We start from the raw sequence: 25,749 nt of genomic DNA on the forward strand, positions 1-25,749 counted from the left end.
GTGTCTTCTGTGGCTTTGTCTGTGGGAGTCTGCATGGTGGCACGTCTTGCTATCACCGTGGATTGCAGTGAATTCTGGAGCCAGGTCTGGGAAAGCCAACGCCAAGTGCTTTCAGTGTTCTGAACGCTCTCCTTGGCTAAGCAGTTGCATCTGATTCTTAACAGCCTTGCCAGGAAGGAGCCAGGGTGCCTCCCCTCTCACTGTCTTTGCTCGTCTTTTCAGGTTTTGTTGATCAGTGTCCTATCAACTTTATATATTAGAGTTTAGAAGAAACGACACCTTCCTAGAAAATAGCTATTATTCATAACAGGAATGGACGTCACATTGATTTTATTTATTCTATAACCAGCGAACTTCATAGAGGAAGGACAGGCTGATTAAAATAATAATAATAATAATGCTAATGAACCAACCTCTGAGCTGATTAAAAAGAATGATAGTAATGGCCCAACCGTGGTCTGGTGAATGTTTGCTGGCATTGTTCAAGCTGAGAAATGAAACTAAAGAACTGGGGGGAAAGATCTGGTTTTTAGTAATTGTCACCTGTGGTATCTGCTTATTGTGATTATGGCAAGATACCATTTTGGGGCAGGAAGGTGGAAGACAGACATTGTTCAGACTCAGGTCCATGAACATTACTGATTTTTAGCTGATCTGGAGCCCATTGTCTCCTTTGTCTCCAATCTCAGTGATTCCAAATAACACACTAGTAACATGGATGTAATTTCCTGTCACATTTTCTACTGATACAGTAAAATGAGGAAACAAACAAACAAACAAAAAAAACCCTGACCAGATGATAGGATGAAAAGATAAGTCTTTGGCTTCCCATGAATGATTTCAAAGGTGTTCAGGTCAGGCAAATGAGGAATACTAAAACCTTGCTCGACATGATTCTATATTTTGAAAAGACCCGTTGAGCGAGTTCAGGCTACATGAAGAAAATTTGTTGTAAATATTAATGACCAAACTTACTCTTTGAAATAGAATGAATCATGAGTAGTTTTCCAAATTCAAAAGAACTGAAATACATCAATATGTACAAAATGCCTTATAGTACGTATCTGTGTGTGTATATAAGAAGAGGGATTTTCATACATAAAAATTTCAAATTTTTATGTTTACAGAAATGTTTGTCGAACTAAAAAAATGTATTTTAACACCACCTTTAACTGCTAATTTGGTCGTCAAGCATATATATATGCAGTGAACAAATCTATTATAGGATTAGCTCACACTTATTTCATTGCTTGAAATATTCTCATTTGTTTAGAACTCGGGCATTGATAATTAATACGTTAAAGTAGTAACATATGACTATATATTTATGGTTTTGCATAGGTATTATATTGGAAAATACATTTAAAATTATACATTTAAAATCTTGTTGCTCCTGTCATGGTAGTCACCTTGAGAGGCTGCCTCCATTTCCCAATAATTCAGCCCTTTTGCAAAACTTCCTCTTACGATGGGGATTTGGATAAGGTTTTAGAATATTACCAGCTGTGAGAGAAAAGTAGCCGCAGTACTCATCATCTTACCTGTTTTTAACTCCAAACTGTATTACCTAGCTCAGTTGCATTTTTTACCTTATTTTCCTGACTTGTCCCAATAAATTTTTATTGTTCCTTTACAGTGATACTTTTTCTAAAATAATTTAAATCCTGGTAGCATCTTGGCAATATGTGTTGTTGCCTCCCAGGTGGGATTCTTTGGGTATGCTATGTCTGGTTTTCTTATTATAGAATGAATCCCATTAATATCATGTTCTCTCTTGCACACCCATGAGTATTTCCTGGAAATATGCCGCTCCAAACTTTCGGTTACAACTCTTTCCGCCTGACTACTGCCCACAGCAAAGAAGCCCAGATCCCAAAGCTCGAACCTGGATGTCTTAGTGCCTACCTGTCAATCAGTTACGGAACAGAACTTTGCTGGGGACCTACATTCAGTCCCCTCAGAACCTACTCTGCTAAGGCCTGTGAGAAATGCAAACCAGAGGCGTCCTCCTATCACAGAGGAGTGCAGAGTATCATCAGAAAGCATCCTCCTAAGACCAAAACTTTTAATTTTTTTTTTAACAAAACAAGTAAATTGATCTAGCAGCTACTTGTTTTGATCACTTCCTTGCTACCTCGTTAGTGAGGGAGGGATTTCTGCATTAGGTGTAGTATTGGCTGAACATAGGACGCATGACCTTGGACAGATGAGGTTGGCCCAGCTTACTGGCCACATACACTCACAGCCTGGAGGAGGAGGACACTGGGTGCCATGCATGGCCATGTGGGGGTTGCCCTCCTGAGCACAGTGACTAAGAGGGGCTCTAGGAGGCAGGTTTTATAGTAAGGATAGGATGAGGGGACTGTTGATTCTCAAGGGAGGATGTGATAGGCTTGTTTGAATCATTCTGAGAGCTGATAGGGGTCTGAAACCCATCACTCAAGGATAAAGGCACTGGGCCCAGTCCCACGATGAGGACGGTTGTTTGGCAAGGGGACCTCAACCACGGAGCACAATGGGGGAGGGGGAACTTTTGATTAGGTCACCTGAGGCCCTTTCAGTTTTCCCCAGATGCCCAGGCACACATGATGCTGGGCCTTAATTTTAGGTCTAATGCCACACTACTGTGTTATAAGACTTAGAATTAAATGCTGTAGAAAACTTAAGCAGTAGTTATAAGTAGCACTTGCCCTTAGGAAGTATGCAGTCAAGTAGGAGATTTGTAAGTCTAATCAGCGTAAAAATATGTCTCGCATAAATGCAGGAAAGGCACAAAGGCCCACAGAACTCAGAAGAGCTGAAGTCGCCTCTGCCTGTGGGAATCTTGGAAGGCCTGGTAGGAAAGAGTATGAAATTTCAGCTGGTTCTTAAGATGTGATTATGATTTTAGCAGGTGAAGAGAGGAAGACAGTGAGCAGGTGGAGGCACTGGGAAGAGCGAAGGCCTAGGGGTGAGTAAGTGCAAAGGTCACATTCCAAAATGTTAGGTAGCCTCGTAGCACATAGGATACACAGAAGGAAGCAGCTGGAAGGAAAGAAAAGAGGGTCCGATCGTGAAGAGATGCTAAGTAGTTTACACCTTACTTTTTGGCAGCGGGGAGCCAAAGAGGGCTTCTGTGCAGGGCAGTGGAGCAGTTAGAGCTGCTGGGGTTTATTCTGTGGGTTTGTGTCTAGGGTCTGGAACAGGAGGAAAGGCTAATGACGTAAGGCAGTCGCACAGCTGCATAGTTGGCCAGGTGAGAAGTGAAGAGGTCCTGACTCAGGACGACAGAAATGGAAATAGGAAGAAAGTGACAGACATAAAAGGAGAGAAGGCAGGATCGATAACATTTGAAGAGGGAGACATCTGAGCCCTCGGGTTCCGAGTCAGGGCAACGGACTCAAACCATTTACTGTGCCATAGAGGACATTTGATGCTACAGGGCAGAACATAATTACTTTTTTTCCTGACCTATTTGGAAATTAATTTGCTGGAGGGCATCATATTTATTAGAAGCTTTATACCTCCTGAGGAATGGAGAAATGGAGAAGACCCTGAAAAAACAGTGTTTTCCCCCCTCCTTTGTGGTTAGGTTGCTCCATTTTGAACTATGACATGCATTTGCTTATCATAAAGCTTCCAGTCATCCCAAAATGGAAGTTGGCTTCATTAGATTCCCAGCGTGATGGCAGTCCCCATGTGTGGAAGGTGACTGTTTGAGATGGGGGCTGTCCCTCCTTGTGAAGCATTGCCACAATGTCTATTGTTAACAGACACCATCCCAGGAGGTGTTTTAATTTTTAAATGATTTAGTGCAGTTTTCACTGAGGTTTGACTGCACGTATGGTAGGCAAATCCATGGTGCAAGATGAATCCATGTGTCCCAAAGCTTACACCAGTGAATCAACTATTTAATCTGTCAGATCTTCCTCCAGTTCCTTATTACTTTGCCTAGAACCCACAAGGTCAGTGCTGCCAGGAGCAAGACAGGTGTTGGTTTCACTTAGAATATTTTGTTCTTGGGGCGCCTGGGTGTCTCAGTGGGTTAAAGCCTCCGCCTTCGGCTCAGGTCATGATCCCAGGGTCCTGGGATAGAGCCCCGAATCAGGCTCTCTGCTCAGCAGGGAGCCTGCTTCCCCCTCTCTCTCCCTCTGACTGCCTCTCTGCCTACTTGTGACCTTTCTCTGTCAAATAAATAAATAAAATCTTTAAAAAAAAAAAGAGAGAATATTTTGTTCTCATTAAGAATACTTCATGGGGTGCCTGGGTGGCTCAGTGGGTTAAAGCCTCTGCCTTCGGCTTGGGTCATGATTCCAGGGTCCTGGGATCAAGCCCCATATCGGGCTCTCTGCTCAGTAGGGAGCCTGCTTCCTCTTCTCTCCCTGCCTGCCTCCCCACCTACCTGTGATCTCTGTCTGTCAAATAAATCAATAAAATCTTTAAAAAAAAAAAAAAAGAATACTTTACATATTCACCCACAGCATCATTCCCCATCTAGATGCTTGGGAGGAAGGAATATGTTCCAGAACTCTTCAATGCGAGAATTAATAGTGAAATGTTGTTAATTATGTTTTCTCTAAAGCGTGAGTTTTAAGTCTATGAAAACATGCAAAAGAGGTAGAAAACCATAGTCGATCTATTACAATGGTAGACTCAGGTGGATCCAAAATATGATCTTTAGGTGTGCCTGGGTGGCTCAGCTGGTTAAGCATCTGCCTTTTACTCAGGTCATGATCCTGGAGTCCTCAGATGGAGCCCTGAATCAAGTTGGGCTCCCTGCTCAGCAAGGAGTCAGCTTTTCCCTCTTTCTTTCTGCCCCTCCCCCCACTGGTGCAGTCTCTCTCTTTTTCTCTCTCTCTCAAAATCTTTAAAAAATTATGGTCTTTAAATATTTGATGATCCACTGCTTTGACAAATTAGAACCATTTGTATGGCTCCGGTGCAGTAATTTAGAAAAAATTCTCAACTACAAGCAAATTTTCTTTCAGTATTATCACCCATCCAGAGCCTTGACCTGGAGTTGGTATGTTCTCTCTCCATGATAACATTTAGGCATTAGCTAGCCAGCTTTTTAGAAGGAAATTATGAAGAGAATTTAAGAAACTTTTAGGTCGATTGGACCAGATATTTAATGTCCCTCCCAAGCCTGGGAGTCTATGATTCTTAGGTAAAACGTGTTGGTAGAAAATCATGAAATCTGTGCTGTTGGGCTAAGGGGTCATGTTGTGTCTCAGAATTCTCATGACATTTTCTCTATACTTTTGTTTTGTCTACTTTGTTGTACACATATTTGTATCTTTTGCCTTCTTAGATGTTCTGGAGCCACAACCCTTGAATAAACCAAAGTGTGTGGCTCAGTGATTTATTCATAGAAGGTACCGCAGAAAAACTAGTGGAGTAGGTTAATGCATATACAAATATAAAGATTGATGTAAAAATACAAGAATCCTTAATTCCCCCTGCCCTCCAAGCCTGTTTTTCTCTATGTGTATGTACCTCACACTGGCTAATGGTAGCATCTACTACCCATGTGCTCAAGCCAAAAACCTGGTCATATTTCCTTTTCTGTTACACTCCATATTTTATCCACCAAAAGGCTGTGACCTCACTTCACTTTCAAGCTATATCACATTTTGATGACTTGTGATCATCTCTAACCCTACTACTAATCTAGACCGGGATCAGCAAACTATGGCCCTGTGAGCCAAATATAGCCTGCAACCTGTTTTTGTAAATAAAGTTTTAATAAAACATTGTCACACCCCTTGTTTTTACATGTCACCACCTGCTGCTCTGGGGCCTGAACTGGCTGAGTGGATGGCAGAGCTGTGATGGGAACCATATGGCCCACAAAGTCTATTTCCTACATGCCCTTTAAAGAAAATTTTGCTGACGGGACCCATCAGGTTTTCTACCACATTTTCTTTTGTTGTTTTGTTTTTGCAACACTTTAGAAATGTAAAAATCATTATTAGTTCACTGGATATAGACCACAGGAAGGAGTTAGCCCACAGGCTCTATTTTGTCAACCTTTTTTGACAAATGATCCTTTTGAAGCAAACATCAAATCACAATACCTCCTGTTAAAATCTACAAAGACCTCCCATTACACTTAAAATTCAAATGTCTTAGCATGGCCTGGACAGCCGTTGGGATCCAATACTGCTTACCTCTCCAACTCCATCTCCACGTGCTCCATCTAATGACCTCAGCTCTGTCTGCTTTTGCCTCTGGCAGGGCCTCAGACTTGCCAAGTGTGCTCCTGCCTCAGGGCCTTTGCACTCATCATTTGTCTGTCAAGAGTGCTTGCATACAGACCTCAGAATTTGCTCTTCTGGTTCAGGTCAGAGGGTTTTACTTGATTCTCCCACCAAAATTTCTCCCAGCTGGTCCCCCATTCATTCTCTATTTCTTTACTTTGTATGATTTCTTCAGGACAATTAGGTGAATCTAAATTATTTATTTTTTGCTTACTTGACTATTGTCTTTCTACTCCATTAGAATGTAATCACTCTGAGGACAGGCCCTTAATGTATGCAGCTCATGCCTACATTGCCAGCTCCTACTGGTGCCCAGCACCTAATAGGTATTTAATAAATAGTTGTTGAATGGACGATTAACTAGTTATACATAGTGAATATTCTCTCCCCTTATCATCTGATTCAGTTCCAGGAATAAGAGTTTGTATTCATCCCTGCTATTAAAAATACTGCATCCTGGTGTTTTCTTTCATCTGCTGTCCATATGTATCTCCAACAGCCAATGGGCATCTTTTCCATCCTTGAAGAGGAATGTGTATTTCCTCAGGCTACAGATGTAACTTTCAAGACCAAACTTTTTGACAACCATTTTGGGAAGTCGGCTTATTTCCAGAATCCCAGACCTGATAATAAAGGATATGAAGCTCACTTTGAGCTTGTCCATTATGCAGGAACGGTAAGTTACCTCTAGACCCTCAGCCCTGAATTTTCTTGACGCTGTTTCAAATGCATTGGGTCAAAGTCCCTAGATGATATATAAGTAAAGTTTAGCTTAAATGAAGAGATGAACAACAACAACAACAAAATTTCAGTTCCAGAAAAAAAAGTTGGCATAGTCTTTTAACACTTAGGAAATGAAACACCCATACTATAATAGTCTTCCTTGTGTACAAAGGTTAGAAATCTTAAAATAGACCCTGTCATCCCAACTCAAAGTAAGTCAGCTTCAGAAAGTGATGGAGATCATCAAAGCCATGGGTTTTTCCATATTTGTCACTCCTTTTAAGTTAACATTGTGTGAATGAATGATTTCAACTGATCTTTTTATTGAAGTTTTTTTTTTTTTTTTTTTTTTTTTAATTCTCTCATAAAGAAATAGTCACTGTGAAATAACGGCCTCCAAACTATGGCCAACAAAGGTTTCTAATGACTCTCGGTGCCTCTCCTCATTTCCCCACTGGTGTGTGTTTTGCCCCTTTTATCTGCTTTTCTGCTTCTAGTCAGTGATTCCGGATGAAACAGAAAGAGAATTGATAAAGGATAAAATGATACTTCATCCTTAAAATGACCTGCCAACTGTACATAGATGTGCTTGTAATTGTTTTCTTTCATATCCTTGAATATTAATTATAATCATATTTATAGTAAAATATCATTACAATTGCTAATTTTTTTTAATGTTCAGTGTGTGTCAGAGACAATTGGATTATCTAATCTATTCTTGCCTATGAAGGAGAGCTGATGTGAATTGTTTCTACTGGAAATACCATTTAATTCTCTCTCCCTCTCCTTCCTTAGCAATCCCTCTCCCTTCCCTCTCCTGCTCTTCCTTTCTATAATGTAAAATGGTAAAGTCTGAGAATTTCTTCGGGTTACACAATGGATTCCTGGAGTATTATTCAGTACTGTTACCTCAAACCAATTTAAAGTTAAAGGACTCAAACAATTTATGACTTTTTTAAAGTAATGCACAATTTGCTATGTTAATTTATGCATTCTCTTCTTTTGTTACCTGAACTGCTTGCCTTTCTAAAGGTGCCTTATAACATTAGTGGCTGGCTTGAAAAGAACAAAGACCTTCTTAATGAAACAGTAGTGACTGTATTTTGGAAGTCGTCAAACAGATTACTGGCAAACCTTTTTTGAAAATCCCATCAGTACTGACAGTGGTGAGCTGAACAGTCTTCCCAAATTTTTTAACCTCAGAATGGGATCCATGGCTGCCTCAGCACTTACAAAAACCCTTACCTCTTTCCTGTTGTATCTGTGTCTGCTCCCTGTGGTCTGAGTCATCCCCTCTTATTAGCCTTCTGTCCTCAGGCTGGCGGTTCTTCAGGGAAATGGTGCTGTAAGATAGATGTACTTCAAGGAGCCTGCTCTGGTTTGCTTTTAGTTTCTATTCAACCCCATTGCAAAGAGGGAGCTGCAAACCATATTTTGATAAATGATTTTGGGGAAATAACAAGCCTCTTCAATCTATATTCCCCAAGTATCTTGGATTTCTCCTTCACAATTCTTTTGTGTTATTGTAACTTGGGGTTATGATAAGCTTCATGAGGGCAGGGATTATGCCCGATTTGCTTAATTGTAGCCTCAAGCATGTAGCAAATACCTGTTTAGCAGGCACTCCATAAATATTTATTAACCAACAAATAACTAATCATGTTTAGTAGTTTGTAATTTACAAAGCGCTTTTAGATACATTATTTTACTCAGTCCCTGCCGTGACCCTTTCAGATACAGAGGGCAAGGCCTTCTTATCTCACAGGAGCAAATACGGAAGAGTTAAGCAACACTCCCAATTTCACAAATCTACTGTTACAAGATAAACTGATATATGTTGAAAATTTTAAGCATTTATTTGAGCAGAAATTGATTCAAATAGGGGAGTGTCAAATCCTCTGTGTTTAAGACTGCTCCACTGACAGAAGCTCAGGGAGATACTTTATAGAGAAAAGGTGAAAGCAAATAAGGAAGTTATTGATTGGTTGTCGTTTAAAGCCTACTTGACTGTGATTGGTTGTCCTTAGTGTTTTGATTTTATAACCCTGGGATATTTACAGGCTTAGATTTTGGCTTGTTAATATAGGCCACTATGGAATTAGAGCCACATCAGTCTAATGGCCTCCTTGTTTAATTAAGTTAACAGTAGTACATGCAAAGGCAAAAGTAGGAAGCAGGGCTGCTTCCTGGCCTGGTGCCTATACCACTCTCACTGTCTTCCAGAAACAAAACAGAAAAATGTGCAGGCTAGATGTATTTGAGACATAGTTCAGATTTCTGCACCATGATACAAAGGATTTGAAGATACTGAGCCCATGTGGCTAACATCAGCCTCACAATAGGACTAATGCTAGCTACAGAGGGAAGCTCTCCATGATTCATAACAAAAGTCACCAACTGGCAGCCTTGGAGACGAACCTGGCCTTCAGACATGTTTTGTTTGGTCCACATGGGTTTAAAAAAAATCAGAAGTTTCCACATACACATTTGGATTTCTTTTTTCTTTCCAAAGTGGAAAGCATTGGAAAATGGAAAATCTGGACTGCCTGGGTTCAGACACCGTTGTGGCAATGGGGCGAGGTTAAAGGGTGTATACTGTCATTTCCTAACCTCCTCACGGTCCTGTTATCTCACACCCAGCTTTAAGTTAATTCCTGGCCCCAGCAGGCTGATTTGGGACTCCGGATTGACATGGTCAGGAAATGGAGAGAGAATTTGGCACTTCCTGGCTCCATCAGCACAGATGACGTATTTCAGGAACAGGCCTGAAATCCCATTGGCCTCCCTCAAGAGGGTGAGAAATGAAGACTATTGTATTTGGACCCTGATAATCTTCAGGCAGTGCATTTGCCTGATTCTAATGGCTTCTAAAGTGCCCCTGAGCATTCGGTTAGATAGTGACTCCTAAGCTTACGGCTCCCAGATGGGTCATTCTCTGATCATAAGAGATCAGGCAGCAGTTCAGGCAGAGAGTCAGACAGGAAATCATCTTCAGACTCTTCAGAGTGTCTGCTGTGTCCTTTGGAAACAGAAAAGAATAACTGTCCAGAATGTCCCCCTTTTTTCATAATTTTTTCAAGCACCTCCTGAAAATACTTGCCTCCACGTTTCTCCCTCTTCCAAATACTAAATTACCCATAGAACCATATTTTTTTTCTGGGGGAATCCAAGACATTATAACTGGAGTTATCCATAATTTTTTTAAAAAAATTAATAGTGGAAGGTAGTAGTATTCCCTTTTCATAGGTGGAGGAACTGAAACACCAAGAGGTCCAGTGACTGACTCAGAGGGCCTGAGGCATGTCAGTAGGATGTTAATGATTCAGCTTTAGGATTTCTGCCCCAGCACAGGTGTTACTCAGGTGCAGAGAATATTTTGTGTTACATGCAGACAGCTGGTCCATTTTTTCTGGACTGCCTAGGAATTTTGCAGTCATTGTTGCTGTTGTACATCTTTGTGAGTTAGCATTACACAAATGTGTATAAAACAATTTGGTTTAGCATGGACCCTTTTGCTTGAAGAAAATGGAAATAGATTATTTTTTTCATAAATTAAAAAACCGATGCCTGACTGTTGCCAAAAACACAGACGACATGGAAAAACAAAGAGAGAAACATAAAAGTTACCTATCACTCTACATAGAGTGATAGCAATTGCTAACACTTTAGTATATGCTTCTCCCAATATTTTTTATATATTTAGTTGCTAATAATACAACTATACTGACAGACATGTATACATACTCAGGATCATAGCACACACAACTTTATAACCTACTTTTTCTCTTAAAATAACTCCTAGGAATCTTTCCATGTCAGGTATATGGATCCTCCTCATCATTTTAAAAGGCCACAGTATTTCATTTTATACATACTCTTTCATAATTTAACTAGTCAATCTCCTACTGAAAGACATTTGCTTTGATAACTTTAGTTTTTGTTTATTTTATTTTATTTTTGTCAGTGACTAAACAATGCTGTAGCAGTAACTTTGCACAGTTGCCCAACTATTTCTTTAAGGAAGAACACTAAAAATAGACATTTGTGTTGAGACAAATATTTTTAAAGCTTTTCGTAGATATTGCCATATTGCTTCTAGAACTTGACAAATTTATGCTTTCATCAACAGGGTATGATAATGTGACAAAAAAAGAGCTTTTTAAATGCTTTTTTCTTTTTTTTTTAGCTCTACAGTTTGGGGAGAAGAAACGCAAGAGAAGAGTTTCATTCCAAACGGTTGCATCTCTGCATAAAGTAATTTTTAATTGCATCTATTCATATATTAACTGCCTCACAATCTGCATATGTTATTACTTATTTGAATTTTCACGTCTTCAAGGTAAAAGTATCTGAAGTTAGCCAAGTGGGAAAAGTTGAAGTTTATCTTGATATTAATGGGTTTTTTGTGGACACTATTGGTACCTCACCTAGTCCCCCTTATCAGCCCTACACCCATCTTTTAGCTGATGAGAATGTTGGCTCATAAAAATTCACAGGTCCCAGAATTGCCACTGGCAAATGGGAAGCTAAACTCTCTCCTTATCCCTCCAGACTCTGACTTCCTTTCTTGCCTCAAGATGTGGGGAACAACTGTGGTACAATTGGTGCATTTGTGCTCAGAGTTCCTTCAGGGATCACGTTCAGCTTTGAATCTATATCACTGTTTTGTTTTGTTTTTTCCCCTACCCTATCCTGCTTCTCAGGTAAATCACTGATTCAGATCCTGCTTCCAGAGAATCTGACCTTAGAAAAACTTTCTGCACAGAAAACTTGAGAAACAATTTATGTGTTCAAGTCATTTGTTTGCCCAGCCATAAATTATCACTATCAAATTCAAAACAGGTAGATATGATTCACAACAGAAGTGCATCTGTCAGATAACTATTGACTTGCCTTAAGAAAGAAATAATGTATGGTTTGGTAAGCAGAGAAGGATGTTGAATTCATTATTTTATTGTTGATATGCATCTTCGCTTTATGATTAAGTTGATAGACTTGGAGACAATTGTGAGGTAGATCAGTATTTTTAGTGATTTGCAAAGTGATTCTGTGTTTGTTATGGTCTCTATATAAGGAAAACCTAAGTAAATTGATGACTAAGCTGAAATCAACAGCACCTCATTTTGTAAGATGCATAAATCCCAATGTGAACAAAATGCCAGGTAAGAATTAGACTTTTTGTGATCTGCACTAAGAAATACATTTGACTCAAGCTATGTTGAATGTCTTTTTTAGAAAATTTACCAGTTCCTTTTATATATATATAAGCGTTGATTTCAGATAGAAAAATGAAAGTAACTTTAAAGTAAGATGTTCAGAACCTCAAGATTGCTTTTGAATTGAGAGTTGAGTGGACACACAGAAGGAATTCACAAAGCCAACTCAACTGGGTAACATTAGAATGCTTGATATTACCATTTAAATTCCTCCTTGTATCTCATGCTAAAATCTGGACGAGCTTCTGTGCCATTGTCGATAAGGGCCAAGTATAATAAAGAGGATTAGATCATCAATGGAGGAATTAAGGTAGATGTTTCAGCATAAAGGAAATTATTTGGTCTGAATTATATAAACTGGCTGTAAAGACAGTTTATATAATCCATATAAGCCAATTATATAAACTGGCTGTAAAGACAGTTTATATAATCCATTTCTAATTTTTGAGAACTCCCTCTAGCCTTCTTGCCAATACTAATATCTTCCCTCTCTCTAATAGCACCCATCTTTTTAGTTATGTACTTCTGAGGGGTGGACAGTTTTTTGTTTTTATTTTAAGGTTCCCCCCCCCACTACCCACAGCAGTTTTATTGAGATATAACTGGCATATAGCACTACAGTATGAATTTAAGGTATATAGCATAATGATTTGACTAATATATATTGTGTAATGATTACTAAGTTCAGTTAACATCCATCATCTCACATAATTTTTTTTCCTTGATAAGAACTCTTAGGATTGACTCTCTTAACTTTATTATCTTGATGCTTAGGCTTTCAAGTATACCATACAACGGTGTTAACTATAGTTATCATATTGTATATTGCATTCTTGGTACTTATTTATCTTACGACTGGAAGTCTGTGCCTTGTGACCATGTTGGTCCAACGTCCCCACCCTCCCCCACCTCTTGTTTTTGATAACCACAAATCCATAAATCTATCTCTTTTTCTATGAGTTTGTTTTTAAATTCTGCATATAAGCAAGATCATACAGTATTTGTATTTCTCTGCCTCACTTATTTCCCTTAGCATAATGACCTCAAGGTCCATCCATGCTTTTGCATATGGTGGGACTTCCTTCTTTTTTATGGCTGAATAATATTTCATGGAATATATATATGTGTATATATATATATATATATGCATATATTTGTATGTGTGTGTGCAAATGCATACATATTCTTTATCCATTCTTCTGTCTCTGAACACTTAGGTTGTCTGCATGTCTTGGCTATTATACTGGATACTTTTTTGATGAGTGGATTGTAGTAGGTGGGCAGTAGTGAAATATTTCTTGTTTTTAATTGCCAAAACAAAGTTTTTACAGACCTTAACTACATGGATTATTTTCTACACATCATGGGTTTGAAGTTTCTCAGACTTCTTTCTCAGGCTTCTACATAACTTGGTCAGAGGCTGTCAGCTTCAAAATTGTATAGATGATACACACTTATGTCTTCAGAGCACTAATCACCCTTGGAATATATAGCTAGCCAGATGCTGCTGATTTTAATTTCTGAGGTTCTGTAGTATCTTGCATTTTTATTAACCTCCTGTAATTAGGACCCCAGTCTTGACAGCCTGTGACCTATTTTGGGAAAGTGTGATACTAAACAATGATGTTGCAGTTTGGGTTTTTGCAACACAAACACTTCTTGTTCATTGATGCTGTATGTTTTTGCCTCATTGTTTCTTATCAGCTGGGTTTCTGAATGCATCTAGGGACACTGCTTCCATTTGGCAAGAAATCTAATTAGCTGCCTCTATTTTGGAGCAATTCTGTTACCTATTAGAGTTGTCTCCCATTGAGTCAGCTCTGATTTTAGCAGTTGATTTTTTTTTTTTTTAAGTCATAGGACAAAGTCCTAAGAAAAGCTTCATGATCTAATCAAGACAGTTTTTCATATGTACTTAAAGGGAATGAGTATACTTGATCTTTTGGGGTCATAGAGCACCACTTGTTCCCCTTCTTACACATCATTTGTTTCTGTCTATGAAAGGGGTTGGAGTACAGGAATATGGATATATGGCTTAGGGTTTATTTCTGTGACCCTGGACATAAGTTGAGATTCATCTCATTTCCATTTTTCTTATAATACTATCATAAGGCCTTTGTGTTAGGAGGAACGCTACTTGACTTCTTCCAGAAGGTTTGCTGAAAGACACAGTGGCTCCTTGGAAGGTTTTTCAGAGGCTTGTCTCAGAGATTGCAGCCACAGCTCTGGTAGGGCCTCATCCGATAAACAAGGAGGTGGTAGGAAGATGCTTATGCTACAGAACAAAACTCAAGTGCTCTCAAGATAATAAGGAGAGAATGTAGGCTGGGATGTGACCAGGTCCTTCATAAGGCAAAAAAGGAAACATTCATAAAATGTCTGTGTTCATCTTCTCCTTTTTTATATTCCCCCATTCTTGTAATCCTTCCCCTCCCTACTTGGAGGTGGCAGTTCCCTTTTGTGTTCTTACCCTCTTCTCTAGCTGGTTTTCAGCCAGAGAAGGGATGTAATAAAAGCTATTTATAATCCTAGCAAAAATGTATTCTTTTTCATCTTCTAGGTGTATTTGCTTATAAAACTTGACAAACCATGAATTAAAGGGTTCATTCTGTGTTAGAAGAATTTCAGGTAAATCCGACTTAGAGACTCTTGCATGATAGGTTGGGTACTGAGAGTGCCACTGGGCTGGGAGTGAGTGAACTCCTATTGCCTATTATATTAAAGAACATCAAATTCAAACTCTTTTTTAAAATCCCAAGATGCAGCAATTAAGACAAGATCTTGGGTAATAATTCTTTTGGACACAGACTGAGAGTGATCCTTTTTCTACAGGTTTATTAGACCCTTACTTGATTCTGCAGCAGCTGCGCTGTAATGGTGTCTTAGAAGGAATCAGGATGTGCTGTGAAGGTTTTCCAAACCAACTGCTATATGCTGATTTTTTTTTTTTTTTAAAGATTTTTATTTATTTATTTGACAGAGAGAGATCACAGGTAGGCAGAGAGGCAGGCAGAGAGAGAGGAGGAAACAGGCTCCCTGCTGAGCAGAGAGCCCGATGCGGGACTCGATCCCAGGACTCTGAGACCATGACCTGAGCCGAAGGCAGCGGCTTAACCCACTGAGCCACCCAGGCGCCCAGCTATATGCTGATTTTAAACAAAGGTAAAAATACATCCCAGGATCTGAGGAGCCCAAGGCAGCCCATTCTGTTTTCCTCTCTTTCTGAGTGTTTAGGCATGCATTATTTGTTTGGTTGATGTCCTCCAGACTACAGATCGATGTGTTTTGGTGGTGGTGAGATATATGACGACAGAGTTCCATTATTACTTCCCCTTAAATCCAACATCCATGTAGCTGTAATATTCTTAAATCTCTATTAACGGGTAATAGACCCACATATAGAAGAAATATATACAGAAGAAAGACACGGAGGCTGAATTGAATTTCTGAAATGTCATATGTACTTAATCGTAGCTGCCTTCCAAGCAGGCTGTTGCTGTACTAGCAAGCCTGTGAAAGAAAGGAAGCCAGCAGGGTGTGTGGCAGGAGGCAGGAGAGGCATTTCTGCTTTCTATTTTCTGAATCTCCAAAGTATAAATTATAGGTCATCAAGCAAATTTGAGCAAAGTATGGTAGAGAAGAAGGAGTACATGTCTCAGGTTAAGAGATATATTTCTAGCTCTCCACCAGCTCACCATCAGGGTGAAGAAATCTTGGAAGAGCATTAAAAAAAAAAAAAAAGCATTTAATGTCTCTGCTTTCCAGTTATCTTATCGGTATGATAGAGATACTTAAGCCCGCCTCTTTCCCTTCCCTTGCCTCCCAATCTCTCCTTCCCTCCCTAATTGAGCGGAGAATCAAATGACATTGTCTCTAAAACACTATGAAAGTACAAACTATTATCCCCAAATAAGGGATTATTGCTTGTATTCTCATTACTATTGCCATGAGTTTTGTGAAAATTGAATATATTTGTAGGAGAGGTACAAGTCTGTACCTCCTCTATCTCACTTGTTCAAATTATTCTTTCTGTGAATCAGATGACCTCTCTGACCCCAGGATTTATTCTTTATCTATTTTAAATTAGGCTCTGCATTTTGCGCCCAAAGGCATTTCCAAAGAGTAGGTTTGTAAGCAGCAGAAAAGCAGCTGAGGAATTACTTGGCTCATTGAAGATAGACCATACCCAGTACCGCTTTGGAATCACTAAGGTAACCAGAAAACTAGGAAGAATGCATTTGGAGAAGAGTAGGAGAAAAGAGTGTATATCTTAAAATACCCATGAAAGTGCAATGATAAGGCATTCTACAATTCTTGTGACCACAAATAACACAAATAGAGCTCAGCTGAAAGTGGAGACATCGATGCTATTTGAGAGAAAACTCAGTGCTTCTTAAATCTTAGTGTTGACTACATGTACATTTTTATAATTATTCATCTAAGTAAGTTTGTGCCAAGATATAAAATATTGAATCCACCTTAGTGTGCTAGAAAATGTGCATAGACATCAGAGCTAGAAAAAGGTGAATCAACTTACTGGAATGAACTGCTTGTCTGTGTGTGAACGGATTCATCAACAAGTACTCTTTTGGGGAATTAATTCTACAAAACTTGTATTTGTTTTAATTACTGTACGAGTAATTAAAATGTTAAGGTCAACCCCACTATCCCAAAAAATTAATCCACAGAGAAGTTTTTAAAATGTGGTTTGCTAAATTCTGCTTTGTCCTAGATGATTTTGATAGGATCCACACATTATGGGAAACTTCTGACTAATAGATTTGGTTTTATTTGACAGTCAACATCAGGTTGTTCCTAATGACATACATAGAAGGACCAAATTATTAGAAAGAGAATTGGAGGGTCTAGGGTGAAAAGCTCACAGAAAAAGGAGCTCCATTGGACATACCTGTAAAATGTTACTTGACTCCTACATTTTGAGTACCTGAGAATCTGTTTCTGGTGTTTGTTGCTTCTGCTGATTTCCACTACTGGTACCTTGTTTCCCTATGGATTTAGTTGTTTTTGCTGTATACTACTAGTCTAGATAGGACTAGGTAAAAGAGCCTCCTGAGGCACAAAGTTTAAGATGGCACTCACTATTAGGTTCATGTAAGTACTGACTTAAACAACCCTGAAAGTGAGCTCTTCCCTAAAATTTGTTCCTGACACCTCACTCACCTCATCTTGGCCATTACTTCTAATTCTTGAAAAAAGTATCGATGTGGATTTTTTAATGGTTAAGACATAGTCACTTTCTCCGGAGCAGAGATCGTCAAACCTTGGCCTAAGGGCCATTTCTGTGGCCTATTTTTAATATGGCCCATTAGTTAAAAATGGTTTGCATTTTAAAATGGTTGGGTTTTTTTCTTTTTTTCTTTTTCTTTTCTTTTTTTAAAGAAGTGGGAAAGGAAGAGGAAGAAAGGGAGGAGAAGAAAGGGAGGAAGAGGAAATGAAGATTCCATAGATCTGTGAAAATTCTATGTGACTTGTAAAGCCCAAAAATATTTTCTATCTGGCCTTTCACAGAAAAGTTTGCAGACCCCTGTCTGGCACTGCAGAGCACTGCTTGGCTGGGTCGATCTTAAAATTTAAACCAGGTTCCCTCAACAGCCTATACATTATTAAAAGATGAGGAGAATAGTCTATGTTATTAAGGAACCAAAATAACCACAGGATTAAATAAAATATTTTTGCAAATTTTAGATTTATAAAAGCAAACCTTCTAGAATGTACATTTTACACCTTGAGTAGGACTTAACAAGAAATACAACTAATCAATGAATATACCAGTTGTTCACACAGTCGTTCAGTAGACTGAATAATGAATGCCCATTATGAGTGGAACTCGCGCCTGATTATTTCTTTTAGGTGTTTTTAAAAGCTGGCTTTCTGGAACAACTGGAATCAATGAGAGATGAGAGACTATCCAAAGTCTTTACATTGTTTCAAGCCAGAGTACGGGGCAAACTGATGCGAATCACGTTCCAGAGGATTCTGGAAGAGAGGTATGATATCCTTACCCTACACTCCCACTGCCAGAGTAGCAGTGTACCTGCATCAATGTGACCTTATCTCACTGCCTTATCATAGGTCAGTGTAAAGGCTGCCACCTCTGCTCAGGCTGGGACTTCACTTAAAATTTTTAAATCCTGGAACACCAAACAGAGCACAAAGGGCTTTTATTGCAGTATCTAACCAAGTAAAAGCGTAATTCAGATATTTCTTGTATTGTTTCTGGGCTTCCCTTTGGAGGGATTCTTTATAGTCAAGGAAGTCTGGATCTCTGAGGGTGGCATGACTCACAATTCATAACCAAAGCAGACCCGGAAAAGTTCGCATGCATTCCACAGCCAACTCTAGGGAAATTTGCTACAGAGTGAGGAGGTGTTCTGACCACTTTACAACCTCCCCAGGGTCAGAAACTGTGGCTGTTGGTGATATGTAATCATAACTCTCTTATTTCATTTCAGGCAGGTTCACTAGGGACATTTATCATCACATTTGGACACTAAGGTGTAGGTTTTGTCTATTCTTTAAGAGAATCATGGAAAGCAAGCTAGAAAAATCTCTAAACAAAGGGATTGTGAGCAAAAGATTCTGCAATTGTTGCATTAACTTTTTCTATGGTATAGTTTACCTTCTGGAGAGAGGGCCACAGATCTTGGTATAACTTGTTTAATTGATAATGTGTTATTTCCTTCTGTTTTATCAAAGAAGAAAAAGATAATTACATGGTGATAGCAAAGATATTAAGAGACCTTTCCTAAACAATCTCCTGTAACTCATATCATGCTCAGTAAGGCATAGGAATTTATGGGAGTTTGGGAATCAGAAGACATAGCTTCTAGGACTAGTTATATAAATTTTGGTAAAACTCTTAATGTCTATATAGTTCACTTCCTTCATCTGTAAAATGAGGTCTTTAAAAAAATTATTCATTTGAGAGAGAGACAACACAAGCAAGGGGGTGGGGGAGGCAGAGGGAGAGGGAAAAACTGACTTCCCGCTGAGCTATGAGCCTGACATGGAGCTTGATCCCAGTACCTGAAGGTCATGACCTGAGTGTAAGGCTGACTCTTAATTGATTGAGCCACCCAGGTGCCCCATGTAAAATGAGGTCTTTACCATCCACTCCTTCTAAATAATAGAATGACTTTAACAATTTTTTAAATTTTTAATTTTTAAAATTTTTTACAGACTTTTATTTATTTCAGACAGAGAGAGAGTGTGTATGCATAAGCAGGAGTGGGGGAATAGGGCACAGGCTCCTGGTTGAGCAGGGAGCCCATACCAGGACCCTGGGATCATAGCCTGAGCTGAATGCCGACGCTTAACCAACTGAGCCACCCAGGCACTCTGGCTTTAAACAATTATTATAAAATATTTCAAACACACAGAAAATATTTTAATGCATACTCATGGAGCTTATTATCAAAAGTTTAGCAGTTTCTAACATTTTCTCTCTATTGCTCACGATTTAAAAACATTTACAAAATTGAAGCTCTTTATGTATTTCTCCCTTAATCCAGGTCCTATACCTAGTTTCCCAGATCCTGAATTTTTGTTATCATTCTATGTTTCATTCATGTTCATATATAAAACATATAAAGATATGTTTTCATACCTTTAACATATTTTTCTGGTAGCTGCTCACAACATTAAAAAAAATAAATTAACAAGGGCACCTGGGTGGCCTAGTCAGTTAGCTGTCTGCCTTTGGCTCAGATCATGATCCTGGAATCCCAGGATGGAGCTCTCTGCTTAGCACTCATGTTCTCTCTCTCTCTCTCTCTCTCTCTCTGTCTCTCTCTCAAATAAATAAAATCTTTAAATAAATAAATGAATAAATAAAAATAACATACAGTTGAAGCATCTTGTGTATTTCTGCCTTGATCTGAATCCTGTGGAGATATGCAGATATCCTTAAAAGGTTATACGATTTTGTCTGTATTCAGTCTTCACATAAATAATATTCTGTATATATTATACAGAAATTTGTTCTATTTTTTCAGTACTATTTTTGAAATTTATTAATGTTGATAAATCTAGTGCTAGATTATGGATTTAACTGCTATATAATAATCCACTGTACAAATACATCATGATTTATTGATCCATTTTCTAACTCAAGTAAATTTAATTCATTTACAACTTTTTCCCATTAGGAACAGCTCTCTAGTGTCATTTTTGCAAATGTCTGCCCCTGCCCATATGCAGGAGTTTCTTGAGGGCAATATCACTCAAAATGCTGGTTCATGCTCTAAGAGTTTGTGGGTAACAGCTGGTGAGGCCCGCACTTTCCATAGCTTTTCTCTAGGGTATGAATTAGTAGGTTTTAGCCTACATACCACTTCATCTTCAGGAGATATCACCAAAATGCTTTCCAATTTACTCTTCACCAGAAGTATATGAAAATCCCATTGCTCTATATTGATGCCAACTTGTGGTATTTTGGACTTCAAAAACTTTTGCCAAACTTTGTCATATTTCTGACTGCGGGGAAAGCTATCATTTCTCTTTTAAGAAGATGTTAACTGTAGATTTTTCTTTTTGTAGGTATGATATATTGTGTGGAGGACTTTTATTCCATCCTATGTTGTTAAGCACTTTTCTCAGGAAAATGGTTAAATTCTTCTTCTGCATCTGGTGAAATAATTGCATACGTTTTTTTCCCCATTGACCTTTAAGTATACTGAATTATATTGATAGATTTTTAAAAATGTTAAACCCAATTTGTTTTTGAACTTTTTCATACATTGATGGGTTTAGTTACAGTATTATCATAAGGATTTTTGCAACATTGTTTGTGAAAAGGTTGGTAATTTTTTTGTCCTACATTATCAGACTTTGGATCAAGATGACCTTACCCTTATAAAACAAGTGGGGAATGTCTCCTCTTTTCAAAACATGAAACAATTTATTTTGATTATCTGTTCCTTCAATGGTTGGTAAAATTTGCTTGTAAAACCATGTAGATCTGGTGATGGGATTTTTTTGATAGATTTTACAAATTTGATTCCATTTATTTAACAGTTGTAGTATATTGAGGTTTTCCTTTCTTCTTGAATCAGTTTAGAAGAGTTTCTTTAAAAAAATTGTACATTTCTTTTAAATTTTCCAATTTGCTAGATTATGACTTTAATCTCTATCATATCTATAAATATATTTCTAAAGCATAATCCTAGATTATTATTAGAATATTATTTTTTCTAGTATTGTTTATTTGTGCCTTCTGTCCTTTTTCTTAATCATTGTTGTCAGATGTTTATTTAGATTAATAAATCATCTTATTTTATTTTTTATTCTAGTTTATTAGTTTCTGATCTAATCTTTATTCTTTCCTTCTTTCCACTTGCTTTGGGCTTATTACTAATTCACAACTTTTTAATGTGTCTAATCAGCTGGTTAATTCTTACATTGACTGTTTGATTTAAATGACTATATTTTCCAATATTAGATATTTTATTTGGTCCTCTTTCAAATCTTTCTGCCCTTTTATTATAATGGCTCATTTCTTTTTTGTTTTTTCAGGTCTTCCCTCTATGCCTTTAAGAATTTTTAACAATTATTTTATGGTCCCTACCAGATTGTTCAATTATTTGAAATTCTTGGGGGGTTAATCAAACTTTTTATTATAGTTGCTCACCCTCACTAATGGGTGATTTTTTTTTCTATATGTGTTTTGTAATTTTGAAGAGGTAAGCTCATCTTTAAAGGGACTTTAAGAGAATCTCTAGTGCTTGATTTTAGGGTACTTTCTTCAGTGCACATTTGCATTTTCTTTTCCCAAAAGCCCAAAGGGTATTTATTGCCAGCGTAAAAAATGATGATGCTAAATTCTTACATACATCTGCACTGATCAGATAGTATAGTTTAAACCTCAGACATTTCAGTGGTCCTGATCCATGATAAAAACAAAAAATTCCTGGAGTAGAATTTTTGCTCTACCCTGAGGCCAGAGCAAATCAGATATACTTTTCTTTGACATCACTTTGTGCCAGTGGTGAATTTTTAAATTTTTTCTTTTCATGAAGGGTGATGTTCTCTGAAAGTCTCAGCCTGTCTCTTTATCCATATGGATGTAAAAATATAAATCCCTACAATACCAAGACTGGATCCTTCCTTCCATGAAGATGGCCAAGCTATCCACACACTGACTTTTCATTAGGGTTTATTTGCTCCCTCTTTCTCTGTTACCCTCTTTCCAGCTCAGCTCTCATTGCAAGGATGTTTGCAGTGGGAATATTTTGGGGGCATCTAGCCCACAATATTGCAAGCTCCAGAAGTCCCTCATAGGGCTTTTGCCAAAATCAAGTGAGAGCCCAGATGTAGAAGGGATTTGAAGATAAATGAGAAACTTTAATGACTCCTCAAAAGGTATGCTTCTTAAGGATCTTAATTGGGAAAATGGCTCTCCCATTGTCTGGGTTCACTTGTTTTTCTTTTCTCTCTTGATTTAGGGAAACCCTTCTTGTGATCCAGTGGAACCTAAGAGTTTTCATGGCTGTGAAGACTTGGTCCTGGATGAGACTCTTCTTCAAGATCAAGCCTCTAGTTGAAGCTGCTGGAATGGGAGAGAAGATAGCTGCACTGAAGGAAGACTGTGTCAACTGCAAAAAACCCTGGAGAACTCGGGATCTCAGAGGGAAGAACTGAAAGCCAAACAGTTCTCCTTCGTCAGGGAAGAGAATGACCTGCTTCTTCAGCTGCAGGCGGTGAGTGGCCCCGTCATTTGTTCTCCACATCAAGTTTTTAATTAGAGTCCCTTGTTTTGCAGGCAGTGTTCACTTGAGAAAAATGAGGCATGTGCTTTTCAAATACTATAGCATTTCAGCAGACACAATGGAAACACTTAAGGAGACACCCTGTTTCCTAGTGAGCTGAATTCATCGGCAGGATGTCTTTGAAAAGGGGACAAACTCTTAGATGGGCTTTAAGTATATAAAAGCACCACAATCTATCCTGGGAACCAAGGAGCTCTGGGTCTTAATTTAAATTTTGTGTGATCCATTAGCAAATCAAAAGACAGGATTTAGTAGATTCTGAGAAAAACTTTACTGAAATCTTCAGGATTATTGCAGTTTGCTTCTAGTTGTTTTCCTGATTTTTGGTTTCTCCACTTCCCCTACCCCAGTCCAAATCAACTTCATTAATCAGTTCAATTCTTAAAAGAGCAGCTCTCAACATTGGCTTTGCCTCAAACTTATTGGTGAAGCATTAAAAAATAGAAAGGTGTCTAGACCCCACTGTCAGATATTTTGATTAAGCAGGCCTTACGTCGTTCAAATAATCTATATGGGTGATTCTGATATCCAGTTAGGATTGAGAACCATGGTCTTAAACAACATCGTGTTGCTTCTCTGATGAATACGTTTCCAATCCTGCAAAATGTGCATTATAGCCTCCAGACCCATGGCCTTGACACCTGAGCCTCCATCTCCACTCTGATACCCGGGTGCCATTACTCACTCCATTACACATTCCTCCTCTTTGGGCACCAGCACTGCTGTTATCCCTAAACACCCCAAAGGCAGTGATGAGGTTTTCTCCATTATTATTATATTCTCCACCCCACTTAATACAGTGCTAAGCTAAAAAAATACTGGGTTCTAATATGACTATATACAATGTGTACAATTATAGAACATTTTTTCCTGATTTTTGAACTTACAGAAAACAGAGAAAATTTAATAATTTTAGACTGATCCCCGTTATCCTTTTCTTTGGTCCTCTGCTATTCATTAGTTTTCCAAGAGACCATATTTTGCAGAAGAATTTCATCCAGACCTGTATTTCTTTCTTTCTTTCTTTCTTTTTAAAAAGATTTTATTTATTTATTTGACAGAGAGAGAGAGCGAGTGCACACAAGCAGGGGAGTGGCAGAGGGAGAGGGAGAAACAAGCGCCCTACTCACCAGGGAGCCCAATGTCGGGGCTCGATCCCAGGACCCTAGGATCAGGACCTGAACTGAAGGCAGACGCTTAAACAACGGAGTCACTCAGGGACCTCCAGACCCCTATTTCTGATACAATTTAACATAACATTGGTTCTAGAATTTTAGTGTATTTCAGCCTGACCTAGGTCACACTTTTTTGAAATACAAATTCCTGGGCCCCACTCCAAATCTTCTTTAAATTCATACTGTGAAAATCATCATTTGCAAAACCATGTTTTGTGTGGCTGGGGGGAGAAGCAGCTTCAGGTGAGACCTGGCCTCCCAGTTTTCATCATTCTTCCTGTCAACAGAGAGAGTGGCTGAAAGACCTGTGGATCCCCTTACCCAAGAATCCAACACTGCCACTGGATGCAATCAGCAAGAGGTTCTTTATTGTTACACAGGCGCCTGCGGGTGGTCAGCGCGCGCGTGCGGGTGGTCAGCAGCTCCTGCTAGCTGAGCACACCCGGCTGGGGTGGTGCCGGGTTTTTATAGACAGGTACAAACAAGTTTTGGGTGGGGCGCAACTGATTGGTTGACAGTTAGAACTTTTGAAAAAGGCATACGTGGAGTTTGCTGATTGGCTCTAAGGACCCACGCGCAGGAAGAGAGAGGCGGGAAGGGGGAACAAGCTGATTGGTTCTGAGGGCCCGCGCGCGGGAGGAGAGAGGCGGGAAAGGGGAACAAGAAGGGGGAAGGTAGGAATGCCATCATGGCGTCTCTATTATTTCTATAAGCCAAGCGGTTACAGAAGGGCAAAAGAGCGATTAATAACCTAATTTACGCCTAAAAGCCAGCGGTTCACAGAAAAGGAAACAAGCGGTTAGTTATCCTATCTATCTTCTAGGGGAGGGGTCTTTCATGGCCAGTGCTACCTAGGCTGACATGGGAGATAGAAATGGACCCAAAGCATGCAGGGGGTGGCAGGTAAAAGCCTAGGGTACACAATAAGGGATCAAGATGGGGAACATGGGAAGCCTCTGGGGGCAAACTCAGGTAGGCTGAGAAGAGTTCAAATTGTAACTGAGACTTTAAAAGTTGACAGAGCTATGACATATTGTATTATTTATTTTTAATGGACACAGCTATATACAGCAGGGATCAAGGGAACAAAGATTCTTTTCAAATCGTTCATTTATTCAAAATACCAGCAGAACTGAGTGAATGAACCCGTTCTGATTAATGTTATTAACTACCATCAGGGAAGGGATATATTCCCACTGTTAACCTGCCACATCATTGCTCAGCTGGCCCCCAAATCCTGCTGTCATGTTTAATGAAGGGATCAATGATGGTCGATTGGACTGTCTTCTTCATTCAGTGATGGTGGCGGGTCCAGGACACAGACTGAATGGAATAAAGCAAATAAGCATTCTGCTTGTCAACCTGGTGTGAGCCAAGATCAAATGTTCCCATTATTTCCCCAACATTGAAAGCTTCTCTGATCTGCATGGACCCCTCCTGCTTTGATGTTCTTGTTTGTTTTAATTTATCCCTTTTCTTTTGGTCCTCAATGATGTTGGAGTTTTACTCTTCTGTGCTTTCCCCATCTGTGTCTTTTTGAGCCCCATTTGTTGGGCAGATGGCCATCCTTAAAAGTTAGCCAGAAATCAATGGCCTAGAATTTGGCCTT

At 38.9% G+C, this 25,749-nt stretch overlaps 1 protein-coding gene across 1 annotated transcript in view; it reads left to right on the plus strand.

The window, feature by feature from the left end:
* The window catches only part of MYH15 (myosin heavy chain 15), a 150,646-nt gene that overhangs the window by 44,159 nt on the left and 80,738 nt on the right, over positions 1–25,749 (plus strand). The window contains 11 exon segments of the mRNA XM_059165068.1: positions 6,739–6,915; positions 7,995–8,099; positions 8,101–8,128; positions 11,149–11,216; positions 12,037–12,124; positions 15,011–15,111; positions 15,318–15,340; positions 16,266–16,389; positions 18,050–18,186; positions 22,642–22,784; positions 22,787–22,896. Coding sequence (XP_059021051.1) covers positions 6,739–6,915; positions 7,995–8,099; positions 8,101–8,128; positions 11,149–11,216; positions 12,037–12,124; positions 15,011–15,111; positions 15,318–15,340; positions 16,266–16,389; positions 18,050–18,186; positions 22,642–22,784; positions 22,787–22,896 — 1,104 coding nt within the window.

The sequence above is a fragment of the Mustela lutreola genome, chromosome 2 (assembly GCF_030435805.1).
Source record: "Mustela lutreola isolate mMusLut2 chromosome 2, mMusLut2.pri, whole genome shotgun sequence".
NCBI lineage: Eukaryota > Metazoa > Chordata > Mammalia > Carnivora > Mustelidae > Mustela > Mustela lutreola.